This window comes from Symphalangus syndactylus, chromosome 13 (genome assembly GCF_028878055.3).
Source record: "Symphalangus syndactylus isolate Jambi chromosome 13, NHGRI_mSymSyn1-v2.1_pri, whole genome shotgun sequence".
In the NCBI taxonomy this organism is placed as follows: Eukaryota; Metazoa; Chordata; class Mammalia; order Primates; family Hylobatidae; genus Symphalangus; species Symphalangus syndactylus.
The window spans coordinates 67173924-67198964 of NC_072435.2; the positions used below are offsets into that span (position 1 = coordinate 67173924).

A 25041-nucleotide genomic window follows, 5' to 3' on the forward strand; every position below is an offset into this window, starting at 1 on the left:
TTCTTCAGGTTCCTTTATCTCTCCTGTTGTACTCCTGTTTTTCTACACTTTAGCTCCTAATACTCAACTTACTCTTTTTTGAAATGATGCATATTATAGTATATTAACCCAAATTCCTTGAAATTTCTTGTACTTGTAGAAAAGTGATATAGAAACAGTGCATCTGTAAGTACTAGAATTTCTCTAAGTAGTTATAAAAGTGTTTTTGAATTCTCCTTTTGTCTCTGAGGAAAAATCTAATTAGAATAAGAATGTATTTTCTGTAACAGTTGCTAAAAGGAACCAATGTTCAATGGAGGATTAAAAATGCCTCGGGGATACAAGATAATTCTATGTGGAGAAATGAAGCTGAGAAAATACTTAAATGACTATGTGAAAGACATGCATAGATAACACTGGCAAAGTTGGGAACAGTTTCTTTGAGCTTTTGAGTTTCTTATTCTTTTACTACTTGTTCAGCCCTACTCTCTGTTTGCCTCCATAACTTAATATAACCAGTGGATTTATAATTATGATGGGCTGTAAAAATATACACACTTCATTAGGCTAAAGTAGGGTTTCTTGACCTTGGCAACATTGACATTTTGGACTGGGGCACTTGTGGGGCACTGTCTTGTGCATTGTCAAATGTTTAAATGCATCTCTAGCCTCTTCCCACTAAATGCCATAGGCAAAATATCACCAGATATTACCAAATGTTCCCTGAGGAGCATAATTACCCCTGGTTAAGAACTAGTAGACTAAATCAACCATCTTTAGTTAAGTTCCTGAGCAAGTTTATTTCAACTCCTACCACTCAGTTGAAACCGTTCAAATCAAAATTTCCAATTGCTCTCTTGTAGCTAAACCAGTAGATACTTAAGACACATAAAGGCCAGTCCATACTTAACTTCACCTCTCCAAAACATTTCATGATTCCCTTTTTCTTAAAATGTTCTCTTCTCTCCTTGACATTAACTTCCCCAGTTTTCCTCTAATTTCTTTGTGTATTTCTTTGCAGCTCCTGTTCCTCTACCCATCTCTTAAAAGTCATTGTTCTCAAGTGCTCTGTCCTAGGCCCTCTGACCCTCTCACTTTATATACTTTCCCTGGGTGATCTCCTCTGCCCCTATGGAAGCTATTTCTCTCTGTGCATTGATGATGTCTTTGTCCTTTTCTCAAGCCCAGATCTCTCTCCTAAGCTGTTGGTTCATAAAACCAATTGCCTACTAGATATTTATACTTGAGAATACCTCAGGCACTTCAAAATCAAAATGTACAAAACCAAGAAAGTACAATCAAAACATGTTTTTTTCCTCCTGTATTTTCTATTCCAGTGAAAGTCATCACGATTTACCAGTTGACTAAACCAAAACTGCAGGATTCATTTTTGATTCCTCCCTGTCTCTTTCTCTTTTCGTAACCATCGTTCCCCAAGTCTTGTTAACTCTACCTTCCAAGTCAGTGCTTTACAAACTTTACCATGAATAAGAATCACAAGGAGGGCTTGTGAAAGAAAAGGTTCTTCTTGGATTCAGTTTCAGAAATTCTGATTTAATGGGGGTGGGGGATGGCAGAATTGTATTTCTAACAAGCTTCTAACTGCTGCTGTTGCCCTGAAGATTGCATTTTATGTCACACTGTCCTAAAAGACTTCTCATTGTTCCTATAGTAAAGCCCAAGCATGACTTTCAAGGTTGTATAGAATCTTATTTACCTCTTTACATTCATCTCTCACCACTCCTCTGACTTGCAATCTATATTCCAGACTCACTTACTTTTAGTTCTCTCATCTCACCCCTGGTACTTGTCTGCCCTGAAATTTGAAAACCTATCACTTTGCTTGTCTGATTCCTCCTCTTCCTTCAATGTTTAGGTCATTTTTTAATTCTAATAGTCTAGAAATTCAGGCAGATGAGGTTTTTTAAGAAAAAAAATTTACTTTTCTAAAATTAAACTTAATTGTTTGGTTACTATTCTACTGGGTAATATAAACCACATCTCAATGTGAGTAATCTTAATAAATTCCATCTCCCCCACATCTTGCCCAGGTTTTATCTATGTTTGAGATGACCTATGAAGTTTCAAGATGCTAGGCAGTGGGATCTCAGTTATCACCATCCAAATATGCTGGCATCCACCATCTATCCGTAGTCTCTTACTCACTTGGCCTTCAAGTGTTGCTGCATCCTTTTTGTTCCACCAGCGAAGTCCTTTAACATAGGGTGACCAACCATCCTCGTTTGTCTATGAATGAAGGGTTTCCCAGGATGCAGGAAATTCAATGTTTAAATCAGGAAAGTCATGTTCAGCTTTTCAAAAACATGTGAAGACTCTGTGTACTGCTGGCATTGAGGAAACTGTGTAAGCTTATTTCAGGCTTTCTGTCTAGATATTCCATGAAGCCCTCTCTACTCTATGCCTCCTGGTCCATATTAGACATAAGTGAGCTTCACAAAGCTTGTTACCTTCTTGGGTTTCATTGAGGAAGGGAGAAATATGTTTCCTTTGGTCTTGGATTCCTCAAAACTGCTTGAGATGCTATCATTATGAATATATTGGGCTGCAAATAATAGACTACCCTGCTATAGTAAATTATTATATAAGTTACGGGTTTGTTTTCTCCAATACAAAATCTAGAGACAGGCAATGCAGGATTAAGAAGTCAACCCAAGACTATCTTTCTGCTCTGCTGTCCTTAGCGTGTGATTTTTATTTCATAGTTGCAATACAACTGCTGTAATTCCAAGGTTATGAACACAAGTATTTCTTTTTTTATTTCTATAGTAGAGAAAGGTAAGGCAGAAGAGTTTGGAATGTTTGAGCAACATACAGTACCTCCCACAAGAACATTAGTGATGTCTAACTCTATTGCTTTTCCTATAATTCTCTTTCACTAATACTTGTCAGTCAAGTGATGACTCTGATGGCTTATGTATTTATGTTTTATGTTTTTTTGTTAAAAAAAAAACAAAAAACAGGTGGTTTGGGCTTTGGAAAAATCAAAATCCAAAAACTAACAGCTAATATCCTATCAGAATCTTCCCCTCTCCTTTTTATTTAGAGACAGGGTCTCATTCTGTTGCCCAGGCTGGAGTGTAGTTGGTGCAATCATGGCTCACTGTAACCTCAAACTCCTGGGCTCAAGCAATCCTCCTACCCCAGCCTCCTGAATCACTAGGATTACAGATTTGAGCCACCATGCCTGGCCACAATCTCCCTTGATACATAGGATGCCTCATGGTACATAGAAATATTAGGGGCAAATACTCACAGGTTAAAATATCAAAATATTGTCCCACCACAATTCATGCAACAAAGTTTTTAAAAATGTTTTGCAGGGACAAGTTTTCACTGTGTTGCCCAGGCTGGTCTCAAACTCCTGGGCTCAAGCAATCCTCCTGCCTCAGCCTCCCAAAGTACTGTGATTACATGTGTAAGCCACAATGCCTGGCCAACAACAAATGTTTATTGAGTGACCACTGTATGTTGGGCACAGTGCTAGGCCCTGAAGATACAATAGCATACAAGACATCAAAGCATCTAATAGAGCTCATAAACATGGAAACAAATAAATATTAGGAGTATGATAAAAAGTATGAAGAAATCTAGATCACTTTAGAAAGTATGCTGAGGGCAATCTCCTTGAGGAAGTGATATTCAAGGTAATATCTGAAGAATATTGAGATTGAGCTAGCCACATGAGAGGAGGCACATAAGAGGAATAGAATGGAGGCATGTAAGCCTGGAGCATAGTGACGAAAGGGAAGAGTGGTATGAAATGAAGCAGGAAAGCAGGCAACATCTTGATTATGTGGGGAATTCCTAGGTCATGGTAAATAATTTGAGTTTTGTTTTCACTTGTTTTTTCTAATTTCTCTGGCTACTATTTGGAGAATAGATTGCAGTAGGTGGTGGGACAAATTGGAGGCAGGGAGATAAGTTGGAAGGCTATTGCAGTAGCCCAGGAAAATCCTGACAGTGGCTTGGACTAGAGTGGTGGTGGAAATGGAGAGTTGATGGATTCAAGGTCTATTTTGAAAGTAGAATTGACTGGATGTGGGGACATGGTAATAGGATCAGATGTAAGGAATAAGAGAAAATAAAAAGATGTTGACTGGGTCTTAACTTCAGCAAATAGATGAATGACATGACTGTTTACTTAGATGGGAAAAACCAGGGGAGAAGCAGCTTTTGGAGGAAATTTGAAGGATCCATTTTAAGCATATTGTATTTGAGATGTCTACTTGACACCTAAGTGAAAATGGTAAGTGAGCAATTGCTTATACACATGTGGTACTCAGGAGACAGATTAGAGGTGAAAGATAATAAATTTAAAAGTTGTTAATATACAGAGGATATTTCAAGTTATGGGACTGGATGAGATCACCCAGGGAGATAATTTTACTGGAGAGACCTAAGTCTGGCATCTTTTAAACTAACATTTAAAAGTTAAGAATGGGTAGCCGGGCGCGGTGGCTCACGCTTGTAATCCCAGCACTTTGGGAGGCCGAGGCGGGCGGATCACGAGGTCAGGAGATCGAGACCACGGTGAAACCCCGTCTCTACTAAAAATACAAAAAATTAGCCGGGCGTGGTGGCGGGCGCCTGTAGTCCCAGCTACTCGGAGAGGCTGAGGCAGGAGAATGGCGTGAACCCGGGAGGCGGAGCTTGCAGTGAGCCGAGATCGCGCCACTGCACTCCAGCCTGGGTGACAGAGCGAGACTCCGTCTCAAAAAAAAAAAAAAAAAAAAAGTTAAGAATGGGTAAAGGACCCAGAAAAGAAATGGAAAAGAATTACCCAATGAAGGAGGAGAAAAGAAGAAGACAGCAATGAGCTGGAAGCAAATAGAGGAGCATGTGCCATGAAAGAGAGAGTGGTCAGGCTGAGTCAAATCTGCTGAAATGTTAAGAAAATGAAGACAAAGAAGTATGTCTTGATCTGACTTATCTTCTCCTGGAATGGCTGGGTTAGTTGCTACTGCTATGTGGTTCCATAGTTCTATGTGCATGTTCTATAGTATCACCCACCATACTTTATTGTAACTGTTTTAATTACCCGTGGCTCTCATTAGATTGTAAGCTCCATGAAGACAGAAGCCATGTCTGACTGAATTACATTTGTAGTACAGTGTCTGGCATATAGTAGTACCTGAATATACATTTTTTCAATTGTAAATGAATGAGTGAAGGATGAATGAACCAGAGATATACAAAGGCCATTGACAATCCTCCATCCCAAATGAAAAATAAGAATTATCTGACTCCTTGACTCTAGCTATTTCATCAAAATTCAACAATTGAGGTCTCTACATGGTTATATGATCATATTGGGATTCATGATATTGGTCTTTTTTTTTTTTCCTTGCAGATGGAGTCTTGCTTTATCATCCAGGCTGGAGTACAGTGACATGAACATAGCTCACTGTAGTTTTGAATTTCTAGGCTCAAGTAATCCTCCCACATAGCTGGGACTATAGGTGCATGTCACTATGCCTACTTAATTTATTTTCTAAAATTTATTGCAGGGCCAGGCACAGTGGCTCACTCCTGTAATTCCAGCATTTAGGGAGACTGAGGCAGGCGGATCACTTGAGCCCAGGAGTTCAAGACCTGTCTGGGCAACATAGTGAAACCCCATCTCTACAAATACAAACAAATTAGCCAGGCATGTTGGTGTGTACCTGTAGTACTAGCTACTCAGGAGGATGAGGTGGGAGGATCACTTAAGCACTGGAGGTCGAGGCTGCAGTGAGCCAAGATTGTGCCACTGCACTCCAGCCTCGGCAACAGAGTGAGACTCTGTCTCAAAACAAAAAATATTGTAGAGACGGGATCTTGCTATGTTGCCCAGGATGGTCTCGAACTCCTGGCTTCAAGTGATCCTCTTGCCTCAGCCTCCCAAAGTGCTGAGATTACAGGCATGAGCCACCATGCCCAGCCCAGGACATTGGTCTTAATTCACAAAAGTAGTGCAAGAACAGGGGGAGAAAGGAAGAGTCATTCCAAAAACTAGATCTCGTATACATTATAAATAGTCCATAAACTCAACTTTATAAACACCACAAAACTGGTGAGGTTGTTCTTTCCCTCCTACAGAAATAAAGCTGCATTTTACCTCTGTGCAACAATTTTTCCCCATTTGATATTGTGCTACATGTTCATTGTTAACTTGATTTCACCTGTATAATTATTCCTGTTTTTTATTGGGGGAAGAGGAGCTACATGAATTTGCACCCTATCATGCCTCAGTCCTCACCATTCAGGAATATGTTTTGAGTTATGCACTCACTGAAGTGTCCTCACATTTTTGCAGCTCTTCTCTAAGGGGGAACTGGAATTCTAGTTTTTTTGTGTGGCAGTCCCTGTTAAGTTTATACAGACCAATCATAGTTGACTCTAAGACTGACCTAAATTCTTTTTTTTTTTTTTTTTTTGAGACGGTGTCTCGCTCTTTCACCCAGGCTGGAGTGCAGTGGCGCGATCTCGGCTCACTGCAGGCTCCACCCCCCGGGGTTCACGCCGTTCTCCTGCCTCAGCCTCTCGAGCAGCTGGGACTACAGGCGCCCGCCACCTCGCCCGGCTAATTTTTTGTATTTTTAGTAGAGACGGGGTTTCACCGTGTTAGCCAGAATGGTCTCGATCTCCTGACCTCGTGATCCGCCCGCCTCGGCCTCCCAACGTGCTGGGATTACAGGCTTGAGCCACCGCCCGGCCTGGCCTAAATTCTTAAGAGCGTAGAATCTATCCCAGAATTGGCCTGAATCTCTTTCAATGCTTCGACTGTACTTGTTTTCTCACAACATACTTAAGTATGTTTCCCATGGCTGCTATAACAAATGATCACAAACTTGGTAGCTTAATACAGCACACATTTATTCTCTTTTAGTTCTGGAGGTCAGGAATCAAAGTTAGTTTCACTAGGCTAAAATTAGCATATCTGCAGGGCTGAACCCCCTCCAGAGGCTCTAGGGGCTCCTTGTCTTTTCCAGCTCTGGTGTCTGTAAGCATTCCTTGGCTTATGGCTACATTGCTCCTTAATCTGCCTCTGTGGTCACACTGCCTTCTCCTCTTCTGGGTGTGAAGCATCTCTTTCTGCCTCTCTCTTATAAGGATACTTGTGATTGCAGTTAGGGCCCACCCAGATAATCTCCCCATCTCAAGATCCTTAACTTATATAAAAAAGACCTGTTTCCCAAATAAGGTAACATCTACAGGCTCCAGAATCTAGGAGCTGATATCTTTAGGGGCCGTTATCAGCCTATCACAATTCACATCTATATTTACCCACTCTGTGCTCAAAAGTATGCCAGCCTACTTATTGTAACCCATGAAAACTTGCACTACCTTCTTAAATGTCAACGTAAGCTAAATGTAAAAACTTATTTTAACTTCAAAAATTATTTTGGTTGAGTGTCGTGGCTTATACCTGTAATCCCAGCACTTCGGGAAGCTGAGGCTGGAGGATTGCTTGAGCCCAGGAGTTCAAGACCAGCCTGGGCAACATAGCAAGACACGTAAGATACCGTCTCTATAAAAAAAAATTAAAAAATTAACCAGGTGTGGTGGCACACACCTGTAGTCCCAGCTACTTGGGAGGCTGAGGTGGGAGGATTGCTGGAGCCCAGGAGGTTGAGGTTGCAGTGAGCTGTGATTGTGGCACTGCACTCCAGCCTGCGCAGCAGAGTGAGATCCTGTCTCACAAAAAAATTATTTTGTTTTACTATAAAAAATTTTAATTGCTTTGATTTAGTGATAAATGCAAAGTAATGCATTTAGTTTCTAAGATGACCAAGCTGTTAAATGATCAAATGCACACAATTTGAAAAGTGGTTGAAAGGATTGGCTGTATCAAGAAGAAGAAAGGAGAAGGCTTAAAGGAAGAACACACAGCTTTCTTCATATGTTTATAGGGAATAGGGATTCGATATATAATGTATAAATAGAAACAGTATTAATTGCAGGTGAAGAGAGGCAGATTTCAATCCAATATGAGGAAGTGCTCAGAAAGAACAATGGAAGGTGCTCTCTCAAAATGAAGTTCTTTCCTAGTTCTGGAAGTGTCTATAAATGTGCAAAGACCCTAAGGGGAGGAATGTGGAGGAGAGAGGTAGAAAATATATCTTTAGATACAATCATGAGGATATTTTATAAAACATAGAGTCTCTTTAATGGTTGGTTCTAAACAAATCTAAAATATTATCCTTCTCCAATTCACTTTTCAAATTATAGCCAGAGTGGTCAAATCTGATTATGTCAGTCATCTTATGAAAATCCTTCATTTGCTTAAAGACCCTTTCAGTATTGATCCCCAACTTCCTCATGGTCTCTTCTGGAGTTTTTTTTTCTCCCTAAATTCTAGTCACATTTACAGTTGCTCAATTTTAGATGCTCCTTCCTATCTGAAGCCATTGAACATGCTGTTATCTCTGTTTGCAAAGCTCTCCTGTCCTTCCTGACTAGGTTACTCTTACCCAAAGATAACTTTCTTCAGGGAAAGCTTCTCTAGCATGCTAAATCAGTTGGGTTCCCATATATGCTTGCAAGATACTCTGAACTGTTTCATCAAGATGAAAGCATTTATTGTATAATTGACTACGTCTGTCTTCCCTGATAAAATGTAAGCTCTGTGAGGACAGAGACATTTTATCTTGTTAAGCACAGTGCCTGGCATATGGTGGGCACATTTAAATATTTGTTGAATGAATTAACCGACTCTTTTTCTTTTTTTCTTTGAGACAGAGTCTTGCTCTGTCGCCAGGCTAGAGTACAGTGGCGCGATCTCGGCTCACCGCCACCTCTGCCTCCCGGGTTCAAGTGCTTCCCCCGCCTCAGCCTCCCGAGTAGCTGGGATTACAGGCTTGCGCCACCATGCCCAGCTAATTTTTTGTATTTTAGTAGAGATGGGGTTTCACTATGTTGGCCAGGATGGTCTCAATCTCCTGACCTTGTGATCTGCCCGCCTCGGCCTCCCAAAGTGCTGGGATTACAGGCGTGAGCCACCGTGCCCGGCCTCTTTTTTTTTTTTTTTTAACCTGGTTTGAAGTATGAAAGACGATTGATTTTTTAAAAAATGTTTACCTGACACCAGGTTTCTAACAAATTTTCAGAAATATTAGTATGATTTCTTGGAGGAGTATGGTTTCTTGGAGGCAGGCCGGGCGTGGTGGCTCACACCTGTAATCCCAGCACTTTGGGAGGCCGAGGCAGGTGGATCACTTGAGGTCAGAGTTGAAAACCAGCCTGGCCAACATGGTGAAACCCCCGTCTCCACTAAAAATACAAAAAGTAGCAGGGCGCGGTGGTGGGCCCCTATGGTCCCAGCTTCTCGGGAGGCTGAGGCAGGAGAATCACCTGAACCAGGAGGCAGAGACTGCAGTGAGCCGAGATCACGCCACTGCACTCCAGTCTGGGCGACACAGCGAGACTCCATCTCAAAACTAACAATAAAAACAAACAAACAAAAATGGGGATGCAGATGAGAAAAAACAACCAATCATCAAACAAGCCACCTCAAGGTGGAGTACCATGGAATGTCAGAGGCTTCATGAAAGACAGAAAAACTGAAGAGCACTTGGGGTTAGGAATTCAAAGGTGGGCAGGTCTTATACAGACCTTGCCCTCAACGAACCTATAGCCTGATGAGAGTCAATAAACACTTAGCAAAGTATTAATAATATCCATGGAGTGTGTACAGCCCTGGTAAAGGAGGTATACTGGTGTTAAGAAACACCTAATTTTGCGGGGTGGGGGAATGCAAGGATGGGGGAAGGAATGGGTGGTCAGGGACGCGGTTTAAGCTGAGACTTGAAAGACGATGGAGTAGTTGACCAGGCGGTCAGAGGAACTGGGAGGCGCTATGATTCGGGATCCCACAGAGAGAGATTGAAGGGCACCTTGGCAGATTTGGTTTACAGTGACCTATGGTGTGAGAGATCATTAGCCTTGTGAACATCCCCTCGGCAAAAACGATGAAGTTCTGCACTTCATTTCCCCAGAGCTGGGCTGGCCTCAAATTCCTGGTTCCTTATTCCCGCAGGCTCCCACCAACTGAAGAGCAGAGGTGGCTCGCAAGCGGCGGGGCTCTGCCCTAGATTGCCAGTAGGCGCTCGACTCACATCCAGCTCCACTCCGGGAGATGCCCCAGAAGCCCCGCCCACGTCCAGGCACGTTCTTCTGGGGCTAGTCGCAGGGGCCGCCCAGGCCCCGGCGCTCACGTGACCCGAGGTGTGACGTAGGAGGAAGGAGACGCCATTAGAGGGAGGCAGAGAGGGATCGTTCTTCGCCTTTCCTCCGGTGCCTGACGTGGTGGGCTGGGGCCCTTCATTCTTGGACTTTCCCTCAGCCCTTCCAGGCCTCGCCCGAGGAGGGAGTGGGGACAGCGCCCGGGTCGGCGGGGCCGGGGTGGTGGGGGCTGAGCCGGCTGTGGCTGTGAAGGCACTGCCGCGGCTGTCGGGAGGGCGGCGCGACACTCGGGCTCGGGCGGCCGGGAAGCGACGGGATGGCTGCGGCCGGCGGCGGCGGCGGGGCGGCGGCGGCGGCGGGCCGAGCCTACTCGTTCAAGGTGGTGCTGCTGGGGGAAGGCTGCGTGGGGAAGACGTCGCTGGTGCTGCGCTACTGCGAGAACAAGTTTAACGACAAGCACATCACCACTCTGCAGGTGCGGACCTCGGGGAGCGGGAGGGGGCGCCTCAGGGCCCCTTCCACTCCGGGGCTGGGGAAACTTTGCCGCCCCGGTCCTCTAGGCTGGCAAATCTCAGGCATGTCATCTCTGCCTTCGGTTTACCTTTCCGAATTCGCTCTGGGGAATCACCAGATCGGGGCAGCCTGTAGACGGGAGGACAGGCTGTTGGGAGGGAAGTGGAAGGGCCCTGAAAAGTCCCCAGTGTCCCCCGTGGTGGCTGCGCACGTTGTGGTCCCCGTCCGTGGGCCGTTTTTTCCCATTTACTGCACTTCCTGGGTCCCAGGTGTCTTCAACGTTGCAGTCTCCAAATGTTAGCTCCTTTTCTTTCTTTCAGAATTAGGAACTTAGCTGCGCATTTGATTTTGCGAATTAGGTGATTTGTAACTTCAGCACTTACCGATGACTAAGTGTTTATGCAAGTTCCATTTTGTCCTGAGTAACAGGAATGGCAAAAGAGCCATCTCTGGAGGTTTTTTGAAATGACCGCTTGACCAGGCGTGTTACGCAGTTTCATTGCAGCCAGCTTGGGTCTGACTTGTGGGTCACTCATAGTCTGCGAGGTCGATTGACCCACGTTGAAACATCAAGTGAATACTGGCCAACAATTGGTCCCCAGACTAAAAGCCGCTGCTGTTACTCAGTTTCTTTTGCCTGTAATAAAAGGCCGGCTTTCTTCTACAGGTACACTGGAAAGGTGTTAAAATGTTATCATTGATTGAGAGTGAAGCCAGGCCTTTGAGGGAGTTGTACTCACCCCAACTCTCCCAGAGAAATCAGTTTTGATGTATTAGAAGAAATTTATCCTACTAATTTGACTTACCAATTTGGTCAAAGGCAGTAAAGTCTAGTGGACTTTGGAGCCTGATTGTCCAGGTTCATGTCTCACCTCCATCCATTTAACTAGCTGTGTCATACTGGGTAAGTTACTTAACCTGTCTGTGCCTGTTTCTTCTGTTAAAATGGTCATAATAGTAGTATCTAGCTCATAGGGTTGTCAGGATAAATATACAGAAAAAGCATTGATGACCTGGTCCAGTGTAAGTTGTCTGTCTTTAATTACTGCCCCATCTTGCACAATAGGTCTTAATTAGTAAATGTGTAGCATGTGAGAACATCGACACTACTTAATAGAATGCGTAATCTCCTAATTGTTGTGACATTGGATGTTTGATGCTATTATTAAACTACTGAGTCTAGAATTTACAAGACGCTCTGGCTCTGATTCCATGTTCTATTTTTACTCCTCTGATTTTACTCGTATGTAAAGCATATCTGGAAAAGTGGGTGCCAGGAAACTGCATTTTTAAAAAATCCTTGTACCAGAACACTGACAAAATTTTAATAATGAATTGTTACTGTTCAGTGTCATTAGTGAGAGCCTCGTGTTTTAGATTAAGAAAATTCACTGGACAAATACCTAGGATCGTTTGGAAGTTTAGAGATTTACTTAGGTAAAGTAGTAACAATAGCTAACATTTAGTGAGTTCTTACTGTGCTGATTATTTTGCTTGCTTTCTGTCATTTAATTCTTATAACACTCTATGAAGTGGATAGTTTAGTGGATAGCCCTACAGCTGAGGAAAAAGGTTTAGTTGAGTAATTTTGCTGGCAGTAATATTACCACAAGTCAGTGGTGCAGGAGTGTCCAAGCTCAAATTTGAACCCCTGTCTGACTTCAGATTTTGAGCAATTAAATCACATTACCTCGGGATATTGGTAAATAACCCATCTAGTGTTTTCCTTTATGCAAAGATCTAAGATAAAAGAAAACTATTGTAATTGAGGTCTTCACATTTTTTTCAAAAGATAACTTGAGTCTTGCCCTGTCGCCCAGGCTGAAGTGCAGCAATTTCCACTCACTGCAACCTTCACCTCTTGGGTCAAATGATTCTCCTGCATCAACCTCCCAAGTAGCTGGGATTACAGGCATGCGCCACCACACCTGGCTAATTTTTTTGTATTTTTAGTAGAAACGGGGTTTCACCTTGTTGGCTAGGCAGGTCTTGAACTCCTGACCTCAGGTGATTTGCCCGTCTTGGCCTCCCAAAGTGCTGGGATTACAGGGGTGAGCCACTGCACCTGGCCATACCCTTTCAACTTAAAAATTACACTTCCATTTTAAATTTCTAAAACATTCTTGAAACTAAAAGCAGAGTAAAGGTTTTTAAATATATGAAAAGCCACTGTACTCCTACAGAGGGGAGGACAAAGTTATAGTAGATATCCAGTATTATATCTGAATTATATTATAGAATTTAGGATTTTGTTGTACACCAATGTATGTAAACAGCACTGTGTCTAATCTCTTTCAGAGATATCAGTTCACCTCATCTTTCTTAACAATTTTTCAGAGGAATTTGATTGATGTGACTTGTAAGACACAACTTTGTATTCTTTTAATTTCCAAATGGAGAGGAAATCGTGTCAGAAGATATGAGAGGAAGAGTTCACCTTTTTTCTTGTCAACAGAGTACCTATCTCTGTAAACTATTTTGTATTTTGTAAAGTACATTCTCATACATTTCAAAGAATTGCAGGATTGACAGGAATTTAAGACAGTTTATGTATGGGTCACTGTTTTGGTCTTCTAATGTTTAGTCAAGTGATTGTCCCCCCCCCCCCCCTTTTTTTTTTAACATCTTGGAGGTGAAATGAACTGGTATTATGGAAAGTGGAAAGCTCACTATGTCCTAAGGTGTCCCATTTCATTTTTAAATTTTTTCTTTTTGAGACGTAGTCTCACTCTATCACCCAGGCTGGAGTGGAGGGGTGCGATCTCGGCTCATTGCAACCTCTGCCTCCTGGATTCAAGTGGTTCTCCTGCCTCAGCCTCCCGAGTAGCTGGGACTACAGGCGCGTGCCACCATGCCCGGCTAATTTTTGTATGTTTAGTAGAGATGGGGTTTTGCCATGTTGGCCAGGCTGGTCTCGAACTCCTGACCTCAGGTGATCCACCTGCCTCGGCCTCCCAAAGTGCTGGGATTATAGGTGTGAGCCACCATTTCCGGTCCCATTTTATTTTTAGACAGGTCTAATTTCTAATAAGTTTTTCTGTATAGAAAGCCAAAATCTGTTTCCCTGTAGTCTTCAGTCCTAATTCTCCCCTCTGAATCTTGGTGTCTCATATGACATACCTTCTGATAGTTGAAGATAGCTGTCTTGTCTTCTCTTGGGTAAACAACTCTAGTTCCCTTAACTGGATCTTCAGTGACAGTGACATCGTTTTAAATCCTTTCACTTTTTTTTTTTTTTTTTTTTTTGGGGGGAGGCAGAGTCTTGCTCTAGTGGTGATATCATAGCTGCCTGCAGTCTCCAACTCCTGGGCTCAAGTAATCCTTCCACTTCAGCCTCCAAGTAGCTGGGACCACAGGCGTGCACCACCATGCCCGGCTAAATTTTTTTTTTTTTTTTGGTAGAGTTGAGGTTTTGCTATGTTGCCCAGGCTGTTCTAGAACTCTGAGCTGAAGCAATCCTCCTGCTTTGGCCTCCTGAAATGCTGAAATTACAGGTATGAGCCACTGTGCCTGGCCCTTTCACTATTTTGATATCTCTTCTAGACACTATTTAATCATTGTCCTTCTTTCCTTAAAGTGTGATGCCTTGAGCTATAGAAATAATTCCAGTTGTGGTGGTTTGAACTGAACAGAGAAGTGCAGGCTATCACCTCTCCTGTTGAGAATCCTTTTCCAACACTGAAGTAGAAAAGATTCTCTGAGCTTTTAGGGAAGCTCTCAGAATTTCTTTTTGATAAATATTGAATTTGCTGTCAACTGAAACATCCTAGTCTTAATTGCTTCAAAAAAAGGGCATTATTTGTATCTCTCAAATTCTCTTTTCTTTGGTATTGTAATTAAGCGTTTTCTTTTGTTTCTAATATACTTGACACATTAAGGTTGGCTTTGGTAGATTTGCTCCAGTAGTTAAGCCTGTGAATGTCCTCTTTAATTTGGATTCTGTAATTCACGAAACACTCACTGGGCTCCTGTGGGCCAGGCACTAGGTTGGGTCCTGGACATTCAAAGAATAAGATGGAATCTACTGTCTGGATTAGCTACTTTTTAACTTTGTCATCTGAAAGTTAGGTAAGAATGCCTTTAATGTTCTCAGCAGTTCATTACTAAAGACTTTGAAAGAAAGCAGAGAGAGAGGGCCAAGTACAAAGCTCTGCAGCAAGTTTTACTGTAGTCCAGTGATGCATGACCAGAAGTGCAATTTTCTGTAGACATAGAATCTTAGGGGCTTTTTCGGGCCATGCATGGGCCACAGGCCATCCCCTCCTCCTTCCCTTGAGTAAGAAACAGTTGTTAATGGAGTGCTGTACATATTAATGATAATGGAAGACTGACTGCTATGGGCTACTACCTAGTGGACACAAATCCGTTAATAAAATGTAAACAATTACTCCAGCATTACAGTTCTCCTTTGTGCCCAAGCCACATCTGTCTTGCCCACAAGGTTATCATGAGATGCTTTGTCAAATTCTTGCAGAAGACAAGATATGCTATGTTTCTGCAGTACTCATCTATTAGGAGGCCATATAATGTGGTGAAAAGAGAAAGGACTTTGAAGTTATACTGGGGTTTGAATTCTTACTCCCGCTTCATAGCCATCATGATCCTGACAGGATATTCTAATTCCTGTAAGCAAGCTCCTTTTCTGTAAAATGGGAGTACCTTACTCATAGGACTTTATGTGGATTACATAGACAGCCGTCATATGTAAAGCTACTAGCACAGAGCCTGGCACATGTTTAATAAATGTTTGCTGTTTGCTGTTAAATGAATAAATGATGCTGGATTTATGTTTTTCTTTCATGGTAATTCAGCCAAAAAAGGTAATGGGATTATTTTCACGTGAATTATTTTGAGAACTCATGCTGTCTCTGAGGGTTCATTACATTTTAAAATTGCTTATAGGTTAAATATTTTTAAAATAAAGCAAATCCATTCTAGTGTTTTCACTGAGATCTACATTTCCGGTTTCCGGAATTCACTTTCTTTTTTTTTTTTTTTTTTTTTAATTGTGACATTTGCCATACTTTGGTGTTTTAGTGTGGCTCTCTTTTTCCAGAGCTGCTCCAAAGAGTACTGATAGTTACGGAGTAATCCTGTAGGTAAGCTCTCTTATGTAGAGTCCCCAAGCTCTCGTGTGATTTCCTCGCTGATTTGAGGCTTTGATAAACTTGGCAAAAATAAGAAAGACAATTGGAGTGAGGGAGTTACTACTGTTTCTCTGGAATTTACAAAGGCAATACTGTTGAATCTATGCAGTTAAATTCAAGAAACATTTATTTTATACTTGGTATATGTCAAACATTGTATTAGCTGGGGAATATAAAGATGAGCAAGGTACTTTAACTATCAGTTACTTTTCTTGACTTTATTCTTAAAGGATTGTGCCATTTTGGTTTTAACCACTTCTTCAATTCGGTGTGCCCTCTTTATGTCTGTGCTCTTGGGTTATGTACCCCTTTTTTTCTCTTATTGAAGGTGCTTATTGAAGATTAATCAAGATCAGCAGTCCCCTTTCTTTTTAGAGTCCCAACTTTAGAATTCTGCCTGCCTCCTGAAGTCTAGGATAGGTGCCTGGGTGATTAACAGAGTAGTGCTGTAAGGTTGGCTAGGCAGTAGTATCCTAACAGTTTGGCAAATGAGGAAACTAAGACTTGGATTCGGCTGGGTGCAGTGGCTCACACCTATAATCCTATGCTTTGGGAGGATGAGGTGGGAGGATTGCTTGAGGACACAAGTTCAAGACCAGCATGGGTAATGTAGCAAGACTCCATCTCTAGTTTAAAAAAAAAAAATAGCTGGGCATGGTGGTGCACACTCATATTCCTGGGTACTCAGGAGGCTGAGGCTGGTGGATCCCTTGAGCCTAAGAGATTGAGGCCGCAGTGAGCTATGATTGTGCCACTGCACTCAGCTGGGTGACAGAGTGAGACCCTGTCTCTTAAAAAATAAAAAAGACTTTAATTAAATTTCCAAGGTCCCACAAATAGAAATGGTGTGCCAGCTGGGCATAGTGGCTCAGTAATCCCAGCACTTTGAGAAGTGCAGGCAGGAGGATAGCTTGAGCCCAGGAGTTTAAGACCAACCTGGGCAACATAGTGAGGCCCTGTTTTTAAAAAATAAAAATAAAAGGGCCGGGCATGGTGTCTCACATCTGGAAGCCTAGCACTTTGGGAGGCTGAGGTGGGTGGATCACCTGAGGTCAGGAGTTCAAGACCAGCCTGGCCAACATGGTGAAACCTTGTCTCTACAAAAATGGGGGCCGGATGCGGTGGCTCACTCCTGTAATCCCAGCACTTTGGGAGGCCGAGGCAGGCAGATCACAAGGTCAGGAGATTGAGACCATCCTGGCTAACACGGTGAAACCCTGTCTCTACTAAAAATACAAAAAATTAGCCGGGTGCAGTGGCGGGCGCCTGTAGTCCCAGCTACTCGGGAGACTGAGGCAGGAGAATGGCGTGAACCTGGGAGGCGGAGCTTGCAGTGAGCCTAGATAGCGCCACTGCAGTCAGGCCTGGGCGAAAGAGCGAGACTCCGTCTCAAAAAAGCAAAAACAAAAACAAAAATGAGCCAGGCATGATGGTGGGTACCTGTAATCCCAGCTACTCAGGAGGCTAAGGAAGGAGAATTACTTGAACCTGGGAGGCAGAGGTTGCAGTGAGCCAAAATTGCACCATTGCGCTCCAGCCCGGGTGATGGAGCAAGACTCCATCTCAAAAAAATAAAAAATAAATAAATTTAAAAAATAGAAATGGTGTGCCTTTTTTGGCCTAGTCTACTACTTCTTAAAAGTAAATTTATTTTATTTGATTTTTGAGACACTCGGCTTTTATTTATTTTTTAAACACACCTTAACCTGAGCAACACTTGGCATTCAGGTTGTAGCAGTGGTTTTACATTTTGCATCATAGTCTTAGTCTAGGAATCTTGGTTTCTTTGTTTGCATAAAGAATATTTTGAGTGTTCAAAGTATCTTCTGAGTATGCTTGAAAGCCAATTACTTGTTGATTTAAGTGATTTATTATAATGTCTTCATACAGTATAATAATTGAAGTTCTTTTTAAAATCTTTTTCTGCTTAGTAGTTTATAGAAGTTTGGGTGATTTTACTTAAGAAATGAGTTTTTGTGAATGTGGCCACAAATTTCTGTATCTGACTGCCATTTTCTGCTTTGTGCTTTGAGTTACTCTTTAAACATGATTCTTTGACTTTCCTTTTGAAAGTCTTTATTTGGACTCCTAAACTAATTATAGTCCTTGTTTTTAGAAACTAAGAAGAAATGTGGAAATATACAAGCACCTAGTTTAGGTTTTTTGTTTTTGTTTTTGTTTTTTTTCCTGAGATGGAGTATCGCCCTTTCGCCCAAGCTGGAGAGGAATGGCATGATCTCCGTTCACTGCAACCTCTGCCCCCTGGGTTCAAGCAATTCTCCTGCCTCAGCCTCCTGAGTAGCTGAGATTACAGGCGCCCACCATCACGCCTGGCTAATTTTGTATTTTTAGTAGAGATGGGGTTTCACCTTGTTGGTCAGGCTGGTCTCGAACTCCTGACCTCAGGTGATCCACCCACCTCAGCCTCCCAAAGTGTTGGGATTACAGGCGTGAGCCACCGCGCCCAGCCTAGCTTAGTTTTTTGGTAGCTAATTTTTATTGCCTTGCTAGAGAGGGCTAATTTTGTAAATTAACCTGCCTGAATTCTGTCATCTCTTAAGTCTGGAAGTGGTAATGCTTTATTCATTTATTTTTTTATTTTATTTAAAAAATTAAATAATTGTACAATATTCTTTAAATACTTAAGTCTGCATCAGTGTTAGCAACTAGCAAGAATATTTATTTTGCGCGCGTGCACACACGCACACATACACACACACACACAATCTTACTCATACACTCCCCAATGGCAGGCCCCCAATTAATGAAATCTGTTGAATTTAGTTGATACTAGATAAAGCCAGGAAAGTATTTGTTCACAATGTAGTTACTATATTGCTTTCAACAGATACCCTATAACTAACAAATACTACTTTAGGTGGTTTGCTTTGACAGAACGGTAGTTAGCAAGCACAGCAAATGGTCCAGTTAACAGAGAACCAAGAAATTGATTAAACAAGTTATGAAAAGACTTTAATTTGGCAGATATATTTTTTCTCTATTATTTCTCTCTTATAATCCTTTTTTTAAGTTTTAAAATTTTTAATTTTTTTCCTCCTCCCTGTGATTACCTGTCAATTTTTTTTTAAATAGCATTTTCTTTTTTGTCTTCCACTATGATTTCCAGTAAGCTGTTGGGTAAACAAGAATCAGGTATTAATACAAGTTACGGATGACAACATGAGCTAATAAGATTGTTAATTTTGTAATATCACTAAAGCATAGAAGATGAAATAATTGAGATTAGAAGATGGGCTGGTGTAATAACTCAGGATTTGAAGGAGGTAGGGTGGAGAATGTGCCATTACTTACGTGGATCCTTGCTAGTAATACTTTGTGCCTACCCTGAGAATATTTGGGGAGGTTAGGGTCCAAGAACACTTACTGTCCAAGTGGAGGAATGCCAGGTTAAGAAATGTGTGTATGTTCTAGAACAGTTAGCTTTGTGCAATGGAAAAACCATTGTGGAGTCAGACAGGCTTCCACCCACTGCAGCACCCAGCTGAGTTGTCTGGACCTTCTGTGAGTCACTGTATTTTTTTTTTTTAAATATCAAGTTCACAGCTGTAAAGTAAGAATAAATATCTACTTCACAGAGTTGTTGAAAATTAAATGAAAAAGCCCAAGCACAGTGCTTGGCACATAGTATGAATTTTCTCCTCTTCCTATAGTCCTAGAACCTTTTGAATTGGCTACTGTTTAATGTCACTCTCCCTCCTTCCGTTTGTAGACTGGGAGTTCTTTACTGAGATGTTGCCAGGCATTTATAAATCTATTGGAAGTACGTGGGAATTGTTTTTAGTATGTGCGTATGAGTGGTGTTTTGGGGAGTGAGTAGGTTCATGGCTTTCTTCATATTCTTAAAGAAGTTTGTAATTACTTCTCCCACCCTCACTACCATGTAAGAATTAAGAACCACTGCTCCAGAGTAATTATTATAACTACAGTGGTATCTCAGTAGTCTGGCCAAATTAAGTGTGCATAGTAGAGGTGGTTAAAAAAGAAAAGACAAATTTCAGCCTTTTGATTGTTTGCTGCTATCTTTTTAAATAAATTTTTATTTTTATTTCAATAGTTTTTGGGGTATAGGTGTTTTTTTGTTACATGCATAAGTTCTTTAGTGGTGATTTCTGAGATTTTGGTGCACCTGAGCTGTGTACACCATATTCAGTATGTAGTCTTTTATCCCATACCCTCCTCCAAACCTTCCTCCTTGAGTGCCCTAAGTGCATTATATCATTCTTACACCTTTGCATCCTCATAGCTTAGCTCTCACTTATAAATGAGAACATACAAATTTGGTTTTCCATTCTTGAGCTACTTCACTTAGAATAATGGCCTTCAGCTCCATCCAAGTTTCTGTAAAAGACATTATTTCGTTCCTTTTTATGGCTGAGTAGTATTCTATGGTGTATATATACCACATTTTCTTTATTCACTTGTTGGTTGATGGACACTCAGGTTGGTTCCATATCTTTGCAGTTGTGAATTGTGCTGCAGTAAACGTGTGTGCATGTGTCTTTCTCATATGACGACTTCTTTTCCTTTGGGTAGATACTCAGTAGTGGGATTGCTGGATCAAATGATAGTTCTATAATGCTTTTAGTTCTTTAAGTAATCTCCATACTGTTTTCTATAGTGGTTGTTCTAGTTTACGTTCCCACCAGCAGTGTAAAAGTGTTCCCCTTTCATCACATCCACACCAACATCTATTGTTATTTTGACTAATTACGGTCATTCTTGCAGGAGTAAGGGGTAGCTTATTGTGATTTTAATTTGCATTTCCCTGATAATTAGTCATGTTGAGCATTTTTTCAACGTTTGTTGGCTGTTTGTATATCTTCTTTTGAGAATTGTCTTTTCATGTCCTTTGCCCACTTTTTGATGGGATTATTTGTTTTTTTCTTGCTGATATGTTTGAGTTCCTTGTAGATTCTGGATATTAGTCTTTTCTTGGATGCTTAGTTTACAGACATTTTCTCCCACTCTGGGTTGTCTGCTTACTCTGCTGATTATTTATTTTGCTGTGCAGAAGCGTTTCAGTTTACTTAGGTCCCATTTATTCATTTTTGTTTTTGTTGCATTTGCTTTTGGGGTGTTAGTCATGAATTCTTTGTCTAAGCCAATGTCTAGAAGAGTTTTTCCAGTGTTATTCTCTAGAATTTTTATGGTTTCAGGTCTTAGATTTAAGTCTTTGATCCGTCTTGAGTTGATTTTTGTATAAGGTGAGAGATGAGGATCCAATTTCATTCTTCTACATGTGGCTTGCCAGTTTTCCCAGCACCTTTTGTTAAATAGGCTGTCTTTTCCCAAATTTCTGTTTTTATATGCTCTGTCGAGGATCAGGTGGGTGTATTTGGCTTTATTTCTGGGTTCTCTATTATTCCATTGGTCTACGTGCCTATTTTTATACCTGTTTGCTGCTATCTTGATGTTTCAGCTTTCTTCTTAAATATATTCATAATTTTATTTTTTAAAAACAGTTTTCTAAAGTTTTTTAAAAAGAGTTCTGCCTTGAAGAAAATGTCTATAAAATGTTAAAAACTTAGGATTTATATCAAATGAGATGATTTATGAAACAGAATCTTTCCATAGAGCGGGGCTTAAGTTTTTCATTATGAAGGAAAAAAATATTTACTAGGGATCCTTTGATAATATGCTTTACTAGTGGATCATATATATGAGTTAAAATAATTTGATTAAGAAGGAAACTTAGGAGCATATCTCCTACTAAATTGAGTTATACCTGCAATGATTTACCTGGGCATATTGTAGATGTGCATATCTATAATAACAGTATTTGATTGTCAATTATGGACAGGATACTATGACTTCCCCCCACTTCTTCCACAAGGCAGGAAGTGTTAGCTCAGATCTCAGTCTGGGAAGTATCGTAGCATAGTAGTTATAATTAATATCTGGAGCCAAACTGCCTGGGATTTCAGATGACACTGTGTCACTTACTGTGTGACCTTGGGCAAGATATTTACCCTCCTTATGCCTCATTTTCCACATCTGTAATACATGGATAACAATTATCTCTGACTCACAAGGTGTTATTGGCACCTGAGAATTAAGTGAATTACTATTTGAGAAGCTCTTAGAACACTGCCCATTTCATTGTAAGTGCTGTAGAAACATTAAATAAAAATATGTAGTCTAGTTAACAGAATACTTATACCCATGAAAAGATAATTTATAGTATATGACAGTATAAGCTGCAGTAAATGCAGAGTCAATTCCCTAAACTTCTTCAGGATAGAAAAATTTAGTGTGCATTGCATGCATGAGTATAAGAGAACATGAAATTTCAAGGAAAAAGAGCCATGTTTGGATAGGTGGAATTCAGATAGAGAACAGAGAATAGGCCCAAATTAGAGGGGAATTTTATGGACAGAAGTATTGAAGAGGATGCAAAAAAGCCATATAAGTTGGAGAATAAGTAAAGAAATATTGGAAGCTATCCTAAGAAGATAGATGTGGACACATTGTGGAAGTCTTTGGATATAAAGATAAGGCTTTGAGACTTTTAATTGTATATGTGGGCTCCCCAACTTTTATAAAGAAGCAGCTTATGAATGATTTTGTGAAAAGCGCGTAGTACAGTACTTGACAGAAAATAAACATTTAATAAATGTTAGCTAGTATTAGCAGCAGTAGTAGAAATGACTGTGTAGTGTTTTTACTGCATGGATGGGCTATTTTTATGAATTTTTAACTACTTACCTATTGAACACAGATAATTTCATTGTTTTTGTTTTTCTGTATAATCAGTGTTGTCATGTGTACCCTTTCCGTACAAGTGTTTCTGTGTATCCGTAGTTCTTTAAGGGAGACTTAATACTGTCCTTTAAATTTGCCATGGGAGAGCGGTGGGAAATTTCAGAGGGGTTGGTAGAAAAGAAATGAGGCAGCTTTACCAACTCTGATGCACTCCCTTCTTCTGAGAAATCTCCACAACACTCATGACCAAAAGGTTATGATATTAGCTGTCAGCAGGGATGTTCAAGCATACTTATTAAAAATGATAACCTGTTAGGGAACCCTTCGATGAGTTGTAAGTAGTTATTGTGGTTTTTTTTTTGTTTGTCTTGTTTTTGTTTTTGTTTTAACCAGGGAAGCTTTGGGAAGATAATATGGCATGCAGAGCGGGGTGTGAGGTGAACCGGAGGTATTTATGTTATGACATAATAAGAGACTGGTGGTCATAGACCCTAGAGGAAATGTGAAGACAAGGCTTGGTAGATTTTGGAGGCATATAGACTGACAAGGGCTTAAGAAGATATTTCTAAGTTTCTAAGCTTCAATGAGAAGGCGAATGTGGTCAAAATACTAAACTAAACTTCAATGAGAAGGCGAATGTGATAAAAATCAGAACGAAAATCCAATTTTGAGGAGAAGATTGGTTCAGTCTTTCTTACATGTGTTTGAAAAAGAGGGACTTAAATTGACCTACCCATTAAATATTCAGATAGGATTCAGATTTTGTTTTTTTTTCCATGTGGCATTGATATTGAAACCATGAAACTGATTGAGTTCAAGTAAATTACACAGCTAGTATGTGGCAAAGCTGAGATTCAGATCCACAGGTTCTGCTCCAAAGTTCATATTCTTAGCTCCTATGCTAGCATGAATGGGAGAAGTCATTTATTGTCATAACATATATTTGGTCTTCTCATTTTTCAGGTTACTTTGCTGTTTTGACATTTAATTTATTTTTCTTCTTTTCTGTATAATTTTTATTTTATTTACAAAAATATCTTGAGAATAGCTTGGGCCTTGAAGGCAGACATACATGGGTTTGAACCCAGCTCTGCCATTTATATTTATCTGTAGACTCCTTAATCACTACATCCAGTGGCCTTTTCTTAGTTCTAATTTTCTGTGGTGTGCCCATAGCAAAAAGACCTTCCTGAAATTGAGGTAAAAGAAACCTCAATTGTTTCTTTCCTTCAGTAATTCACCATCCTGACCTTTTATCTGTTTCACCTTCTTTGTACTTTCTCTATCTAAATACACCTAAATATGACTATCTCTATACAGGTCTGAACTCAGCTCTCTATTCCTTTTTTTTAAACATGTCAGCTGACTCTGGATTCTGGATATATTTCGTCTTCAGTAACTCTTGATTCTCTTCTTTCTTTCCTATCTTCATGGTCTTAGTTCAGATCTCCTTTTTTATATTTTTCTCCAATTTTGTAATAGTGTTCTTTCTACCTATCTTTTCTAGTCCAACCTCCCTTCCTATCCCAGGATCATTCTCTTAAAATATAGATCTGTTTCCCCATTGCTTGAAACCATTCAGTGATTCTCCCTTGTCAGTAGTCCTGTTTCTTCAAACAGTTGTTCTTTAGGATGAAGTTGGTATTTTTCCAGGAAAAACAGATTCAGTGCTATACAGAAGAAAATCAGGGAAAAAGAGTTCAAATGAGTTTGGGAAATGCTTGTATAAATACAGTCAGCTAGCCTTCCTTTTGGCAGCATCTTAATGTGTTAATGTGCATTGTTGGTGTATAAAAATCAATAAGTAGCATTTCCAAAGTATACCTGACGTGTGTGTGTGTCTAAATACATGTCTGGTGTCTTAGAACAGGTTTTATTGAGACCCACAAGGTAAAGTCCATCTATGTACTCTCATCTCTGGTATTGACCATACCCACTTGGAGTTCCCTGTGGGATGGGGTCATGTGTTTGAGGCTTCAGTGGCTTCACTCATCTATCAGGAACAATCCATACTGCTCCTAAAGGGGAGATCATTACCTTCTGTCTGAAGCCGCCTTTGATTCATTCAGACAACTGTTATACTTCCTTTCTCAGTACTATCTTTACAGTGTATTTGGCAAGACCCTCCATTTTAGCAGTGATCACATGGAATCGTAATTTTCTTTATTTCTATTTCTCTAATAGAGTATAAAGGGTAGAATCATGTCCTTTCATTTCTCTGACATTAATACTTAGGATAATTATTGAATATATGTTAAACAATTGAGTTATGAAGTAATTGTGGAACCATTTTGAATAATACTGATATTTGTACGTTAAGTAAACCACCAGTAAACATTTATTTTATCTTAGAAACCTCTTAGACTCTTTCTTTCTGTGAGTAGATAAGGTAGCATCAAATTAAATGCTCTAGGGAAAATTTTGTTCCATATAGATAAGGAAAAATATTAAGAAAAAAATACTTATTTTCTGTGTGTTTTGTATAACCTATTTT

General features: G+C 40.5%; 1 protein-coding gene across 1 annotated transcript in view; it reads left to right on the forward strand.

Moving 5' to 3' along the window:
- The first annotated feature begins 10206 nt into the window (after positions 1 to 10206).
- Positions 10207 to 25041, forward strand: part of RAB21 (RAB21, member RAS oncogene family) — a 31571-nt gene continuing 16736 nt past the window's right edge. Inside the window, exon 1 of the mRNA XM_055235651.2 lies at positions 10207 to 10639. Coding sequence (XP_055091626.1) covers positions 10481 to 10639 — 159 coding nt within the window. The 5' untranslated portion in view covers positions 10207 to 10480. The remainder of the gene's footprint in view (positions 10640 to 25041) is intronic.